General features: G+C 42.0%; 1 protein-coding gene across 1 annotated transcript in view; it reads right to left on the reverse strand.

Annotated features, from left to right (window-relative positions):
• The window catches only part of MERTK (MER proto-oncogene, tyrosine kinase), a 126,525-nt gene that overhangs the window by 69,678 nt on the left and 38,781 nt on the right, over positions 1–18,066 (reverse strand). Inside the window, exon 5 of the mRNA XM_024129837.3 lies at positions 2,789–2,875. Coding sequence (XP_023985605.1) covers positions 2,789–2,875 — 87 coding nt within the window. The remainder of the gene's footprint in view (positions 1–2,788; positions 2,876–18,066) is intronic.

An 18,066-nucleotide genomic window follows, 5' to 3' on the forward strand; every position in this document is an offset into this window, starting at 1 on the left:
GGCCCGCGTACCGCAAAAAAAAAAAAAAAAAAAAAAAAAAAAAAGACCCAAGTGCATCTGCTTGCGGGGAGGGGAGGGCATACCGTAATGAACGTGCAATGACCTCAGCCACAGGTGGGACATGGATAGATATTTAAATTAGAATCCAACAAGGATCTGAAGTTTGAGGGTTTTAGTTTCTTGTGCTATATTTAACTCTTTTTAAAAAAAGAAATATATATCAAAATCTGTGAATCAATATTATTTTTATTTATTTATTTTGGCCGTGCCGCACGGGATCTTCGTTCCCGGACCAGGGATGGAACCCTCACCCTCAGCAGTGAAAGCGCGAAGTTCTAACCGTTGGACCACCAGAAAATTCCCATACATTTAACTCTTAATTAATGGTAAGAACCTCACTTATAATCCAAAATGATGACTAATATTTTTGAGTGCTTACTCTGTGCCAGGAACCTATGGACGTCATTAAACATGACTAATCTGATAGGAGGAACCCTATCAGAGAAGCAGCCTTGCGATCCCCATTGACAGATTGAGGAAACTGAGGACCAGAGAAGTTAAAAACTTGCCAAAGCTCACAGAGCTCGTAAGCAGCAGAATAGGGACTTCAACTCGGGTCTGCCTGACTCCAGCACTAGTGTCCCTCAACAGGACACTGGAAACTGGCTGCAGGGGCAGCAAGCGGACCAGCGTGAGTACCAGCAGGGGCTGGGGAGTGTGGTCACCACTTAGCCAGCTGCATGGCCCACGGCACAGTTCACGGCCCTCTCTAAACTCAGTTCCCGCTTCTATTAAGGGCGGGGAGTGACCACACTGCTCCAGGAGCTGGGGTGAGGATGAAACGCGGTAACGCATGCACGAGGTCTGGGGGAGGTGCGCTGGTGGTAAAGGCGAGGACAGGATGCGCAGGGGATGAGAGGGAAGGAAGGCTGGGGCCATGTTAAGCGCTCACTGGGTATGGTATTCAGGAGTTTCAGTTTTACCAGGAGACACACAGACTGATGAATGGGAAAGAGTCAGTGTTTCGTTTGACTCACTTCCCTAAATAGAGTATCTGCCTTTCCAGATCAAAGTTTGGCCACGTATACCTCAGTTGATAACAGACGAGCAGGGAGTTTTGGTTGCTTTGATATACATGCTTAAATCAATGAAAGCCCAAAACATAAGGTTTGGAAATAGGCTTTATTAAAATAAAGTCCTAGTTGAGATTCTGTCTGAAGCATAAAATTCAGGAAGTGCTTCTCATTTTATGGATTTTTAAACTTTAAGATGTTGATATTTTATGAAAATGTCTTTATAAATTTATGCCCACGCGTGAATTCCTGAAATTCTCAACATTTCTTTTGAAAATTGTAATAATGGAATTCGTAACGAAGGAAGGAAGTTATACAGTTCCTCTCCTAATAACTTTCAGTTGCTCATTTTTTTTTCTTCCAATGCACTTTTCAAAAATGCCCTCTCATAGCCTCTTCTAGTTGATTTGCTGAAACTAAACATCAGCACCTTTAAAAAGTATGTCTTTTGTAATTTTGAGTCTCCTGCTGTACATTACCCACCATTTAACTCATTATTAAACACATTCTGCTTTTTCCCCTCTATTATTTCCCCAAGGATAAGACCAAAAGGAATATGAACTCAATATTGCCTTCTCAATATTTAAATGAAGAACAAATAACATAAGAGAACAGACTGGTGGTCACCAAGGGGGACGGGGTTGGGGGAGGGATAGAATGGGAGGCTGGGGTTAGCAGATGTAAGCTTTTATATATAGAACGGATAAACAACAAGGTCCTACTGTATAGCACAGGGAACTATATTCAATATCCTATGATAAACCACAATGGAAAAGAATATTAAAAACAGAATATATATATATATGTATAACTGAATCACTGCTGTACAACAGTAATTAACACAACATTGCGAATCAATTATACTTCAATAAAAATAAAGTAATTAATTAAAAATAAATTAAGAACAAATACTAAAACATACCGTTTGCCTGAATTTCTATGAGAAAGGTTAAGGGAGATGATTTGAAAGCGATAAAAAGACAGTAGGTTTTCCTTTCCTTTCAAGTTTCAGGTTTCAATACCTTTGATCCCACAAAAGGAGGAGGAATCTGATGATTGGATTGGAATGTCTCCACCAGCCTGGGGGAGGTTTCAAACATGTGCCTTTCATTCTGTTATATCCCAGCTCAGAGGAAGCAAGGGGGGTGGAGGAGGTTAGGAGAAAGAGGGACAGGAGCCCCGTGCCCCCAGAAGAAGAGTGACTCTGACCTTCTCCTTCCTCAGGACAGCGGCTGGTGGAGACTCGCTTCAGCCCCAGATGCCCAAGGAAGGACAGAGCCCATCCTCAGGGCATCGTCAGATCAGTGCCCCAAGCTGCGCCCACCCTGGGGGCTCTTCAAGGAGTAATGGGGACTAGTTCAGGGTAGAAAAGGAAAAAGTGAAAATAGGAGCTAAGATGATCCAGGGTCAGCATTTCAGACAATTTTCTTCTCCATCTGAGCAGAATTAAACTAGCTAATGTTGATCAAAGACAAGTGTCAGGCCCTGTTATGAGTACTTTTACTTGCATTATCTCATTGAACCCTCAAGAGGAGGTAGGTTCTGTAATTACCCCCATTTTACACGGGGGAACACTGAAGGCAGAAAGGTTAAGTGACTTGTCCAAGGTCACAAAGGGAAGCCAGGACTCGATCCCAGGTGGCTGGCTGCAGAGCTCACACTGCACCCCCCTAACCCCCGGAACATGCAGGGGGGGACTCCACCCTGCCGCCTACCTTTGATGTTGATCTGCACACCCTTGGACACGGTCAGCCCTTTGTCATTGTGGGCCTCACAACTGAAGATGGCGGTCTCAGTCAGACCTGGAGGGGAAGGAGAGCCGTGAGACCAGCTGCAGAGAGACAGGATTCTGTTTATCAGAATCCTATGGGGTTCAGCATCCTTTTACTTCTTGGTTCACTGCTTCAAGCCATAAATGCAAAGTTAATTAAAAATACGTGTTGGTGTTTGAAAAACAAACCTAGGATTAAACCCTATGTACCAGGAGCAAGGCAACCATGGGCTTAAAAGGCAGCTGTGAGAGAGTGGCATGGACATATATATACTACCAAACGTAGGGTGGATAGCTAGTGGGAAGCAGCTGCATAGCACAGGGAGATCAGCCCGGTGCTCTGTGACCACCTAGAGGGGTGGGATAGGGAGGGTGGGAGGGAGGGAGAAGCAAGAGGGAAGAGATTTGGGAACATATGTATATGTATAACTGATTCACTTTGTTATAAAGCAGAAACTAACACTTGTAACTAACTTGAAACTAACACAGAAACTAACCATTGTAAAGCAATTATACTCCAATAAAGATGTTAAAAAATTTTTTTAAAAAAAGGCAGCTGTAATTCATTAAAAGCCTTTATTTTTCCCCAATGATGAGACATTAGGTAACAAAGCGGTATCATTTAGTTTTAAAATTTCTTCAAGGAGGTATGGGAATCACTGGGCCCCAAATCAAGAAAAGTGGTTTCGGAGGCTCACCCAGATAATCTCCGGCTTAGCACCACGTACACTCCACGACACAGTATGGACATGTCAGGGCACCAGAAACAGCAGGATAAAAGTTACAGTTTTAAAAATTTCAGGTGATCTGTTGTAATGAATCCTTTTTTAATAGTAAAAATCAATATATTCATAAGGAATTATATAAACACAAGGCATCATTATTAATTACTTGAAGAAAAGACACTGGTGCTGAATGAAGAAAATGCTATCATTTCAGAGGTCTGAAGACATCTTGGAAATGAAAAAAATTAGTTGACATTAATTTTAAGGAGAAAGGAAGAGCGGTAATCCAGATCTTGGTTTCTTATAATACTATTCTCCAGTGAAAGGAACCAGAGCTCCTCGGAGAAATGGCTGATTGTCAGGTTGGAGCAGAAAACATATAAGATGAGCCTGGAGCAAAATATAACACAAACAGCATACACCACACACACACACACACACACACACACACACACGGAGCAAGAAAATAAAGCAGCATGACATTGTAACCCAGGGCCTCCCTGGTGGCGCAGTGGTTCAGAGTCGGCCTGCCAGTGCAGGGGACGCGGGTTCGAGCCCTGGTCCGGGAAGATCCCACATGCCGCGGAGCAACTAGGCCCATGAGCCACAACTACTGAGCCTGCGCGTCTGGAGCCTGTGCTCCGCAACAAGAGAGGCCGCGACAGTGAGAGGCCCGCGCACCGTGATGAAGAGTGGCCCCCGCTTGCCGCAACTAGAGAAAGGCCTCGCACAGAAACGAAGACCCAACACAGCCAAAAATAAATAAATAAATAAATAAATAAATAAATAAATAAATAGTAACCCAAAGTATAAAACAAATATCCATGAGTCTATATTGATATAAACAAATGATTAAATAAAAGGGGGAGAAAAGACAAATCCCCTATGGAGAGGAATTCCTAATGATTTTTACACAGACGCTCTGCCCCCAAAAAGGAGCATCACTCCTGACTCCTTAAGCATGGGCTCCACAAAGTGACTTCCTTCCAAAGCGGACAGTATGGAAAGGGGAATGAAAGGAAAACTTTTGAGTGAGAAACTGACAAACATCTAGCTCAGCCAGATGGTCAAGGTCAAGGCCAACAATGGTAAATCGTGTTGACAGAATGTACCCTTGATATGATGTGATGAGAATGGCACTTCTCCTCTATGGTCTTCCTCCTCCAAAACATATAACCCAAATCTAATCATAAGAAAAATGACCAAAAACATCAGACAGGTCCAAACTGTGGGACATTCTACAAAAAACCTGACCGGTACTCCTCAAAACTGTCCAGGTCATTAAAAACAAGGGAAGTTTGAGAAATTGTCACAACCAAGAGGAGCCTTAAGGAGACACAACAACTAAATCTTGGAACAGTAAAAGGACATTAGGTAAAAATTAAGGAAATCTGAATAAACTATGGACTTTAGTTAGTAATGATGTATCAGGAATTCTCAGAGATAACAGAATAATCAGCTATGTGCTAGTTTCAGGCTTACATTTCCTGAAGGGACATTTCAGTGAGATAAGTAGGTATGCTTCGGGACTTCCCTGGTGGTCCAGTGGTTAAGACTCTGTGCTTCTAAAGCAGAGGGTGCGGGTTCGATCCCTGGTTGGGGAACTAAGATCCCACATGGTGTTTGGTGTGGCCAAAACATTTTTTTAAAATTTTAGGGCTTCCCTGGTGGCGCAGTGGTTGAGAGTCCGCCTGCCGATGCAGGGGACACGGGTTTGGGCCCCGGTCCGGGAAGATCCCACATGCCGCGGAGTGGCTAGGCCCGTGAGCCATGGCCGCTGAGCCTGCGCGTCCGGAGCCTGTGCTCTGCAAAGGGAGAGGCCACAACAGTGAGAGGCCCGCGTACTGCAAAAAAATAAAAATAAAAATAAAATAAAAATAAAAATAAAAATAAAAAGGCATGCTTGGAAGGGCTGCTCAGAAGGACACCCTGAGGCCCGCTACCTCCCAAAGTCTCAAAAACACCTGTGAAAATCTCTCTGGAGAAGCTGAATCTACAAACCTGTTAGGGAATGTTTCATTCCTGATTCATTATGCTAAGTTCTAAAAATAATGCAATGGATATAACGAAGTGAAATAATTTTTTATGGTACACTATACTGTGTCCACATTAAATATAGTTGTTCAGAAATGATGTTATCAGTATTGGTTTATGAATTGTAACAAATGTACCACACTAATTAATGTAAGATGTTCAGAACAGGGGAGTGTGGGTGTGAGGTTTATGGGAATACTCTGTACGAGATGGCACAGAATTTTTCTATAAATCTAAAACTATTCTAAAATTTTAAAAGATTATTTTTAAAAAGCACAGCCATATATATACCATCTAGTTGAGTCTGGAAACTTTCTCTCTGACACACAAGGTGCCTTGCACAGAGTTTATATCATAAACTGGAGAAAGACAGATAAAATTCTTGAAAATACGCCATCATTCACTTCTTGCCTGAAAGGCTTATATTTTTTTTGTTTGTTTCTATCTACTTGTGTAGGATATTTTCCATCGGATGATTTTAAAATCCAAAGCTCGTCACTAATGAAGTCATTAAATATTTGAAACAAGCTGCTGAGGGAAACCCAGCCGGTCAACAGCCAGGAAAGACTGTCCACATTGGATGCCCGCACAGTGAATGCTGCACCGAGGCTGGGCCACGTGGCCTGGGAGAAGTTCTAGGAAGAAAAGCAAATCTGAGTCCTTTCAAGTCAGTGCCTCTCCTGAGGGATTAGCTGTGCACAAAAACATCAGTGTTGGTGGGTGTTTGTTCTTTTCCATCCAGATGGAAGTCTGTCCCAGCATCTGAGTTCTCTTGACTAGACTCTCTGTCCTACAATTCTGTGGTGACCTTTGACTTCTCCTAAATAATTTTAGATCAGAATATGATAGCTACTTCAGGTATTTTAATTTTCCAAGATGAGTATTTCCCTCAGACTGGAGGAAAATCCTAAATCAGATTGCTTAATTAGATTCTCTAAATCCAAGTGCTAAGAAACTACAATTCCAGGTAGGAGCCAGCTCTTTCACATCGGGTCACCTCCTCTCGAATGAGAGATGAAACTAATAGATTGTGTGATGGTTTAGAAAATATTTATTTCACTGAAGAGGAATATTTATTTCAAACCCATTAGCCACATCTATAAAAGAACATCTGTACATACACTGCCTCAAGGAGTCTTTGTATCTTCTGTTTGTATTCCTCCCAAAGAATTTTGAAAAATATATGTAGCCTCTTACACATTTTGAGGTTTGCATCTTAAACTGTTCATCATTTAAACAGCTGCAAAAAATGTAATTTCAGGTACCCTGAATATGCTGATAATTTAAAGTAAAACTCCTTGGGCTTCCCTGGTGGCGCAGTGGTTGAGAAGTCCGCCTGCTGATGCAGGGGACGCGGGTTCGTGCCCCGGTCCGGGGGGATCCCGCGTGCCGCGGAGCGGCTGGGCCCGTGAGCCGTGGCCGCTGAGCCTGCGCGTCCGAGGCCCGCGTACAGCAAAAAAAAAAAAAAAAAAAAAAAAAAAGTAAAGTAAAACTCCTTTAGAGTCCCATGCAATATACATATTACTGGAATGGGAGACCCAGCATCATCTGCTGAAATAATTCTCCCCAGAAATCAGAAGTTTTCAATCATGACTTTTCTACTTCCCCTGCAGAATTTTATCCTAATGGCATCATGTGTGTGTTTGAGAGTCACTGATTAATCACCCTATGATACTTCTTGGTGATAAAATTACACTTACATATTGAAATTGGAAAACAAACTTTCTTCTAGATTGATGATCTTTACAAGTATTATTTGGGGCACAACTGATCAAAACAATATACATGTAATTTTTAAACATACAAAGCAAAATTTTATGGGAAGCACAACTCCTTTGCTGGACAAAATTTGGAATTTTCTATGTGGTAGTCTGGAATTTTGTTAACCTTGAGCCAATGCACTACAGCAGCTGTTCTCAGAGTGTGGTCTAGAGGTCCCTGGGAATCCCAGAGATACTTTGGGGGGCCTCAAGTTGAAAACTATTTTTGTGAGAATAGCAATAATATGTTATTTGCCCTTTTCACTCTCACGCTCTCGGGAATGTATGATGGAATTTTCCAAAAGGTGTATGATGTGTGATGATGTCATAGCTCTATGAGCTAATGGAACGTGCTTGTGTATTATTGTGTTTTAATTTCTAATTCAGTAAATGGCAATAGATGTATCTCAGATAAACAAAAACCTGTAGGTTTTCAATCATTCTTAAGACAGTAAAGAGGAGACCAAAGCATTGGAGAACTGATGCCCCGTTGTGACTCCAGGTAAGGCAGAGAGAGGTCTTTTTTCTTTTGGAAAGTGAGAGAGAGATGACAGGGAAGTAGACGGTGAAAAAGAAAAACTGGCATAGAGTCGGGACTTTGGGCATTTTGTCAGGCACTGACTTTCGGAAAGAGGACACATACTGGATGAGGATCCACTGACCCCTCTAAGCCACCACCTGGGGTCCCTGCTGCCACTCACTATTTCCCAGGCAGGCCTGTGACACCTGGCTTTTCACCTTACCTTCCAGGTCATCAGCTCCCAAATGAGATGCCCGTTTTGCCAGGCTACATGAACTCGCAAAACTTGGTTTATATTTAGAAAAATCAGTTTTGGCTCAATCAGAAGACACTCAATCAAAATGTCAGTTGCTTTGGTTATGCAACTTATATTTTGTACATATTTGAGCAGACATCTGCAGGCTAAAACCAGTCATTTGATTTCAATCGCTCTTGTCCAAACTCTTGGGAAACACTTGAGTACAAACTACAAGTGACATTCCCAACTGGTTGTGAGGGCAAGAGCAGCCCTGCTAGAAAACAAGAGGATGGATTTACTTCCTTGAGATCCACCATGTAGTTACAGATCCCAAAGATGAGTTAAGCCCACAGTTCTTCAGTCCTGCAAGGTTGATCAATACTGAGAGTGAAACCGCTCCTCGGGGAACATGATTTAGGTTAAGCGGCAAGTCATTTTTCCTCTTCGTGTTTCTCTTCAGAGGACACACAAAGTCAGGAAGACAATCTGCAGCTAATTCCCTGGTACAGGGCACCCACTCCGATTCAGAACTGCCCACAAGTAGCCAAACCATCTAGAAGAGCAGATCTGTCTGGGGGCCGAGGTGGTACATGTCCACAGGCCAAAAGGATGCCAGCAGACAGAAGTGGAAACTGCTTCCAACCCAGGTTAACTTTCTCCACAACTGGATGGGCCAAAACCTAAGGCCAAATGTAGGCTTCTTGGCTTAATGTAGTCAGTGACTTTTTTTTTTTTTTTTTTTTCTTAATGGCACAAGCTTCCCAACTGGAGACTCATTTATAAGCCTGGGTTGAACACAGCAACCCAGATGTACTAAGAAAGACAGCTCCCCACCTCACTTTTCTGTTCTCCCTCTGGATGAACAATAACCACCAGACTGGAATAGACCTTGAAGTTTTAGAGCCCAAACACCTGTCACACCCCTCTCCGTCTCCACCCTACCACCCACTCTCCCAAGCGCCCCCAGCACCAGCATCTCCACATTTCCTGTTACTGTGTCCTCTTCTCATGGGTATCCCTCTCACTCCATTATATCCCACCGAAGTCCATTATGATGGTTCATGGCCCTCTTGCTCGGTCCTCTGCTAGTTTAAAAAAAGATAGCCCCTGACACAAGGTCTGAAAGACATTTTAGGGAACATTCAGCCACAGGATGTTCCCTTGAGGAAAGGACAGTCAGAATCGCTGAGGAATCAGCTTGTAAGAGCACAGTTAGGGCAGTTCTTTGAGTTCCAGGTTAAGGAATCCTGTCCCTTTAATTTTTTCCCCTCGTGTTCGTCTTTCCACCCAAAGAGGCAGGAAATAGAAGAATACGCTGCATAAACGAAGGACTTACACTTATTAACTTGGAATTCACTATCTGCCCTGAATTCACTCATTCAACATTTACAGAGTACCTACTACGTGCCAGATGCTTCCCCAGGCACTTGGGATCTATCCATGAATGAAACAAAGATCCTTATCCTTATAGAGCTCACATTCTCATGGAGAAAAGTGGGTGAGAAATAACAGACTTAATAAATACGTAAGCCGCATGTTCTATTAGAAGGTGATTAGTACTATGGAAAAATAGGGATCAGGGGGTCAGGGTGGGTAGAGAAGTGGTTGTGATTTTAAATATGCAGGTCAGAGGGAGCTCCTTGAGAAATGGCCTCTGAGGAAAGACTCGGGTGAGGGAATGGGCCAAGTTTATTCTGGAGGGTGAGGGAAGGTTCAAAGCAGAGGGAACATATGGGTCAGGCCTTTGACCTCCAAGTGAGGTGGGAAACCTGGGGCTTTGAGCCCCAGGTTTTGACTGATATGATCTAGTCTGTGTTTTATGAGGATCGCTCCAGCTGCCACGCAAAGACTAGCCCTTAGGCCACAAGGTCCCTTAATTGCTCCAAATTTCTTCCTGATCTGCAAAATGGGAATTAAAAAATGCCTAACTATATCACAGGTTGCAATGAGGCTCAAAGTAAATCTTTACCAAAAGCACTGTGAGAATTATGAACTGATTTATATAAATTCTAATTATTAGTGTTACTGTTGTTATTACAACGAACATTACGAATTATAGCCAATTAACTAAAACCAAAACTAGCTTAGCTGTTTTCTAAATGTGGATTTAAATATAAAATGAGTATTTTTTAAAAAGTAAAACCCAGAAAGATGAGCCTAAGTCCCCCACTCTTGGTAGAAAGGTAGCTCAAAATTGACAATGAGTTAGTAACTGTTGCATATGAAAATTTCTAACAGGTAACATTTCAGTCATTCCTGTAGGCTGCTTCTGTACCAAGGCCTTTACATCCATTATTTCACAGAATCCACATCAATGTTCTATGAAGTAGACACTGTTATTACCCCTATTTTATATGAAGAAGGTGAGTAAGTTGCCTAGGGACACACAGTGGTGAACTGGCATTAGTCTGTATCAAAGCTCGGGATCGTAACCGCTAACCTGTAACACATCCCACCACTGAACACCATGCAGCAAAAGCTTTCTGCAGTTCTGCTCTTTATTTTGGGACTTTATTTTGCCAATGACAAAGTACTTCCTTGGGCAAAAAAAACTTTGCTTTGAAATAGTTTTCAATTCACAAGAAACTGCAGAAAGAGTAAAGAGTTCCTAGCACCCTTCACCCAGGTTCCCCTAAATGGTAAGATCTTACATAATCATAGTACAACCATCAAAACTAGGAAGGTGACTTTGCTATGATAAATACTTTTTTTTTTTTTTTTTTTGTCGCACCTCGTGGCCTGCGGGATCTTAGTTCCCCGACCAGGGATCGAACCCGCCCCCCCTGTAGTGGAAGTGTGGAGTCTTAACCACTGGACCACCACGGAAGTCCCTGGTACAATACTATTAACTAAAATACAGACCTTATTCAGATTTCACCAGCTTTGGTCATTTTATTTTGTGTGTGTGTGTGGGGGGGGCATTTCTATGAAATTTTATTACAGGTACAGATTTGTGTACAGATGGAGAACTGTTCCATCACCAAAAAGAAGCTCCCCTGTGCCACCCTTTTTACGAACATCCTTCCCCCAACCTAACATCTGGCAGGAGCTGATGTGTGCACCATCACTATAAGTTGTCATATACGTATGGACACCAAGGGGGGAAAGTGGTGGTGTGAGGAACTGGGACATTGGGATTGTCATATATACACTAATATGTATAAAATAGATAACAAATAAGAACCTGCTGGATAAAAAAAAATAAATAAAATAAAATTCAAAAATTCAAAAAACAAAGAGAATGTTGTCTAAATGGAATTACATAGCATGTAACCTTTTTTCTTTTCCCCCTGTACCAACGGGATCATTTATTTACAATTCAGTAAAAGTCTCAGCCCAAACCAGCAAAACCATCTGTATGACTGTAGAGAGCCATATACGGGTAATCTGCCTTCTGACAATAATCTGGAGAGGAGAAAGGTGCCACAAATTGAATTAGGCTCAGATTGTTCAGAAAGGAAATCACAGCTGGAAAACATTTCAAACAGAGATCCCTTCGAAGAGCCTTCCAAGGACGGCCGCCAAGTACATTTTGCATGTAACCTTTGAGATTGGCTTTGCTGACTCAGAATAATGCCCTTTAGACAAAGTACTTCTTCGCTCGTGGTTCTCGAAGACAGTGCTTACATCACAGAGGGAAAAACAAAACAAAACTGGTATCAAGAGGGAAAAGCGTATGACCTTGCTGTTCAAACATGTGCCGGCTGCAAGCAGTCTCGACAATCAGGGCTCTTTAAACCACTTCCCTACTCAGCATCCTCTTGGTAGAAGGGATGGGAAAAGTTTACTTCAGGGTTAATTCCAAGATAGCAGGGTGCCTACCTGCAAACATTCAGATTTTATTTACATCAGCATGGGAGGTGCTGCATGGGGACAAAGGGCCCCAGAGGCATCTTGGGTCAGAACAGCCTCAGCACCTAGTTCCCTAAACATGACCTCCTCTTACTGGGAGGGGCTCAGGTATCACACTAAAGCGTCCTCAAAATGAAAAGCAAATGCAAATAAGAATAAATTTGTATAAACTTCCAGTTACAAAATAAATGAGTCATGGGGATGAAATGTACAGCACGTGGAATACAGTCAATAATACTGTAATGTCTTTGTATGGTGACAGCTGGCAACTAGACATAGTTTCATGGTGATCATTTTGTAATGTACATAAATATCAAATTACTATGTTGTGCACCAGGAACTAACATAATGTTGTAGGTCACTTATACTTCAAAACAAACATATTCATAGAAAAAGAGATCAGAGGAGGAGAGGGGGGATTTGGATGAAGGTGATTAAAAGGTACAAACTTCCAGTTATAAGGTAAATAAATATTAGGTACGCGATGTACAACGTGCTTAATTACCACTGCTGTATGTTACATATGAAAGTTGTTAAGAGAATAAATCCTAAGAGTTCTCATTACAAGGAAATATTTTGTATCTATACGAAATGATGGATGTTCACTAAACATTGTAGTAATCACCTCATAATGTAAGTCAAATCATTATGCTATACACCTTAAACTTATACAGTGCTGTATGTCAGTTATACCTCAGTAAAACTGGAAGAAAAAAATTAAAAAAAAAAAAAAAAAAAGAATAAGTTTGTATGTAGTTCTCTACAAAGTTTGGCGTTTGGGGATAGTCCGCCGTAGCTGATTCGGTGTGCCTTGATGTGCCCAGAGCAAGGTCTGCATAGGAAGCCTACGCCCTAGGCCCTCTCTCCCTGGACTTCTTTGAGCCCTTTGAGGCTGCAAAATGGATGTAAAAAAAATCCTGTTCTACCCATTTCACAGAACTCACTAGAGGTATAAATGAGAAAAGAGGTAAGAAAGAGTTTAAATGCAAAACTAATGACATGAATACAAGTTACTTCACCATCACCATGTCTCTGTCCCAGTGAAAGGACGTAAGACTCAGGAACTGTTTGAAATTCATTCGTTTGTTCATTCATTCACTCACACAGTTCTGATGTGCCGGGAAATGTGCTGGGTAATGGGGTTAAACTAACGAATGATTAATATGTAATAATCACACTGATTAATAACATGGGGGAGGCAGACAAGCAGATGGGTGTGCTTCCATGTGGTGGGAGGGGATGACAGTTATGGAAGAGGAATTCATATGATGGAATTCAAAGATGTCTGCATCAGTGACCCCAAAAACATTAAAACCACCTGAATGTTCATCAACAAGGGAGTGGTTAAATAAACTATGATCCGTCCATGGACTGTCGCAATTGTCACAAACAATGAGACAGGCCCATGACAACCGACATGGAAAGGTCTATGTGTCTTGGAGATCTATGCATATTTGCACATATATGAGTGTATCTGAAGGACTAGGAAGGGTCTAGAAGGAAGTGAATGAATGGTTGACAGTGGTTTCCTCTGTATGAAGGAATGAATGCATGGAGGGACATTTTCACCTTTTGTTTTGACATGTCACAATTGTTTGAATGTTTTACAGTGAATATGTGTTCACATATTATCTGTGTAATAAGAAGGCTGAAATTAATCTGCACATGTACTATCATTCTAACGTGAAGGAAAATCACATATAGATGTGTGTGTGTGTGTGTGTACACACACACACACACACACAAACATGTATATACTTACAGGAAAAGTCTGGAGAGAATCACATTAGTGTTTCTATTGTAATTGTAAATGTGTAATAAGATGCAAAAATACTGAATTTTCTACATTTTTAACATAAAAGCACTTAGTAATTATGTAAAATGAAGTTTTTAAAAACGTTTTATTCTGAAATATCTATTTACAGAAAGATATAAAGAAATAGACAGGGAGTTCGATGTATCCTTCACCCTACCTCCCCAATGTTAACGTCTCAAATAACTACAGTGTCAAAACGAGAAAACTGACATTGGTACCATCTATAGAGCTTATTCAGATTTTGCCAATTATACATGGACTCATTTGTGTGTGTGTGTTGCTCTATGTAAGTTTATCACATGTGTAGCTTCATGTAACCACATCCCATTAAAGTTTATTTTAAAAAGCACACTATTAGGCTATAAACTGCTCAATTTCTATTTTACTTCTTTCTTCTCTACCAAAGGAAAAAAATCTTCAAATTAAAGAAAGTAGGGGCTTCCCTGGTGGCACGGTGGTTGAGAGTCCGCCTGCCGATGCAGGGGACACGGGTTCGTGCCCTGGTCCGGGAGGATCCCACATGCCGCGGAGCGGCTGGGCCCGTGAGCCATGGCCGCTGAGCCTGCGCATCCGGAGCCTGTGCTCCGCAGCGGGAGACGCTGCAACAGTGGGAGGCCCGCGTACCGCAAAAAAAAAAAAAAAAAAAAAAAGAAAGTAAAATGAAGATTGTAAAGAACCTAAAATCCCAAATAGGTGGCCGTTGTAATGGTATATCTGGCCATTTACAAATAAATCAGATCACCAAGCTGAGACAAATTATACATAGCCTTGGGTATTAAAATTTGCAGATCCTTCTATTGTACTTTCTAAGAAAAGAGACAGAAGAGGAAAAGTTCTAGATGATCAGAGATGGACAGAAGTTATCCCCGTTTTCATAAAGTAAATGATACCGATTTTGGCAAGTACAGAATCAGTGAGAGACAGAAATACACAGCAGAACTTAAGACGAGGTTATCACGTTGGTGCCGAGGACACGGAAAACTGTCATGGAGTTCAGCTCACCACGGAGAAGTCAGGTCTGATTTCAAAACGAATTTCAGGGCTTCCCTGGTGGCGCAGTGGTTGAGAATCTGCCTGCTAATTCTGGGGACGGGGGTTCGAGCCCTGGTCTGGGAGGATCCCACATGCCGCGCAACAAGTAGGCCCGTGAGCCACAACTACTGAGCCTGTGCGTCCGGAGCCTGTGCTCCGCAACAAGAGAGGCTGAGATAGTGAGAGGCCCGTGCACCGCGATGAAGAGTGGCCCCCGCTTGCCACAACTAGAGAAAGCCCTCACACAGAAATGGAGACCCAACACAGCAAAAATAAATGAATAAATGAATAAACTCCTACAAAAAAAATTAAAAAAACAAATTTCAAATTGATTTCCAGTCTTTCCAGGATAGTTACTAGTCCAATATATCAGGGAATGTCTTAGAAGAGAAGATGGAAAAATAAACCATGGAAAAAATAAAATTAGGCAGGTTTACTACTAGTTAAACAGTGGCCAAGAGAGCTGATTTCATGAACTGATGTCAACTCAGAGGCTGCCTTAATTAGCAGGTCACAGGGCTCCGCCCTTGGTTAAATTAGAATCTAGATTTCCATCAATGACTTGGAAGAGCCAAAAAGAGTATCCCAGCAGGGAGAGAATTTGCTAATCCAATGAGACAATCAAGGTTCAAAATGGCCTCAGTAGGCTGGGACAATGAGTTAAGTTTTTATGAGGATTAATGTCACACGGTAGGCTGAAATGCCAAAATAATTAAATAAACAAGAGGTAGGAGAGCTTTGATTTTGCAGCAATTCATGAGAAAAAAGATCTGGAGATTTCAGTTAACCTCAAACTCAGCATTAACCAATACATTAACCTTCATCAAAAAGGTAATGCAGGCCTTCCCTGGTGGCGCAGTGGTTAAGAATCCGCCTGCCAATGCAGGGGACATGGGTTCGAGCCCTGGTCCGGGAAGATCCCACGTGCCGCGGAGCAACTAGGCCCGTGCGCCACAGCTACTGAGCCTGCGCTCTAGAGCCCGCGAGCGACAACTACTGAGCACACGTGCCACAACTGCTCGACACAACTAGATAAAGCCTGCGCACAGCAACGAAGACCCAACACAGCCAAAAAAAAAAAAAGGTAATGCAAATTGCATTACCAAAAATATAGCATCCAAAACACAAGAGGCTACAGCCTCCACTGAACTTCACACACATCTTTCCAAAATAACACCAGTGCTACCAAGCTCTTTCAGGAAAGAGAGGGGAACACTTTCCAACTATGTTTTATTAGGTCAACAATACCCAGATACCAAAATGGACATTACCAATACAAAACAGAAACAAAAACAAAATTATAAAACAATTTCCTTCATGAACATTGTTGTATGATAAAGACTGACTAGCTTTTGTCCCTTTTGCTAGTTCCTGAGTAAGAGGAGTGGCTTTGTTACGCTAACAAGGTGACTCAGGATGGGCCCCTAGATAACTTCAGGATGGGGACTGGTCACCAGAATGACTAAATCATGTGATGGGAGGGTTGGGACTTTGATCCATGGGATATTAGCCCAAACTCCTGACCTCTAGGGAAGAGAGGGAGGTCTGGAGATCATGTTCCATCACATGGTTGACATTTTAATCAGTTATGCCCATGCAACGAAACCCAAATAAAATTTCTGGACCCCAAAGCTTAGTAGTTTCTTGTTCCATGAACACACTGATACACCAGGAGGTGACACACCTTGATTCCACACATCAAGGCAGGGAAGGGCATGAAAGCTCTGCATTTGGGACCCTCCCAGACTGCATCCTATGTGTATCCTTTGTAAAAAAAAAAAAAAACTATAGTCATAAGTGTAGAACTCTCCTGAATTCTGTGAGTTGTTCTGGCAAATTATCGAACCCAAGGGGGTCATAGAAACCTCTAAGTTTACAGCCAGTCAGTAAGAAGTGCAGGTGGATTAGGGACCCCCTTGAGACTTGTGGCAGACATTGTCTTTAACCCATGGGGTCTGCATTAACTCCTAGTAATTAAGATCAGAACTGACTTGCAGTACATGCAGTTAGTGTGACCCCAGAATAAGCATAAACGCAAAAATCTTTAACTAAATATCAGCAAAAGGAAACTACCACAACACATCATGACCAAGCAGAGTTTAGCCCAGGAATGCAACATTGGTTTAACATTTGAAAATCAAATCAATGTATTTTGCCATACGAAGAGAAGAAAGGAGAAAAACCATAGATCATCTCAAAAGATGCAGAGGCCCGACGCAAGAAAACAGACACCTTATGATTTCATTTATTTAAATTTCAAGAATAGGCAAAATTAATCTATGATAATAGACATCAGAACAAGGTTACCTATGGGAGGTAGGGGCTGACCTGAAGGGAACAAGAGGGAACTTCCTGGGGTGACAGCAATGTTCTATATCTTGATTGAAGCGGTGGTTACGTGAGTGTCTACATTTATCATGACTTACTGAGTTGTGCACTTAATTGCTATGCATGTAACTGTATGTCAATTTAACCTACACATTTCATTGTATGCCCCATAAATCCTCCTTTATGGGACTTCAAAGCAATCATCCTAGAGAGGGAGGAATGTATTTTTTTTAAATTAATTTTGAACAAATAAGTTACTTGACGATCAATTCCTTGGAGAAACTCAAAGAAAACTCAGATGAAGGCAGAGACAATCATAACATTCCTCGTGGAGTCAGGAGTAAGAAAAGTGATTCAGAAACAATACCTCAGGTTGGCATTCACTTGCTGGTCCACTCAGCATAAATATTCAGTGAGTATTACCATGAGTCAGGCACTGCCTTGGGAGAGACAAAGTCCTTGTTCTTGCTGAGTATACATTCTCTAAGAAGACAGACAAGCAACTAAACAAATAAACAGGGAAATTACAGACTGTGACCAGCGCAATGAAGGAAGTCCACAAGAATACATGCCTGGGAGTCAATAAAGGAGTGGGGAGGAACTAGAAGAATGACCAGGAAAGACTTCTGTGCAAAAGTGATGTTTGAGATGTGTCATGGGATGAAAGGCAGGTGGAACAACACTGCAAGCAAACAGAAAGAAAGTGCCAAGGTCCTGAGGCAGGGAGAAGGGTGACGTTTCCGAGAAAATGAAAGACAATCAGTGCGACTGTCGCTTAATAAGCAGGGAAAGAGTGGGATGGGTTTGGGCTGGAGAGTTGAGCGGGAACCAGAGCACGCAGGTCCTATGAGCGGGGGCAGGAAGGACTCTGAGTGACAGTCAAAGACAATGCGAAGCCCCTGAAGGGTTCCAGCAGG

Source organism: Physeter macrocephalus, chromosome 12, assembly GCF_002837175.3.
Source record: "Physeter macrocephalus isolate SW-GA chromosome 12, ASM283717v5, whole genome shotgun sequence".
NCBI classification, from domain to species: Eukaryota; Metazoa; Chordata; class Mammalia; order Artiodactyla; family Physeteridae; genus Physeter; species Physeter macrocephalus.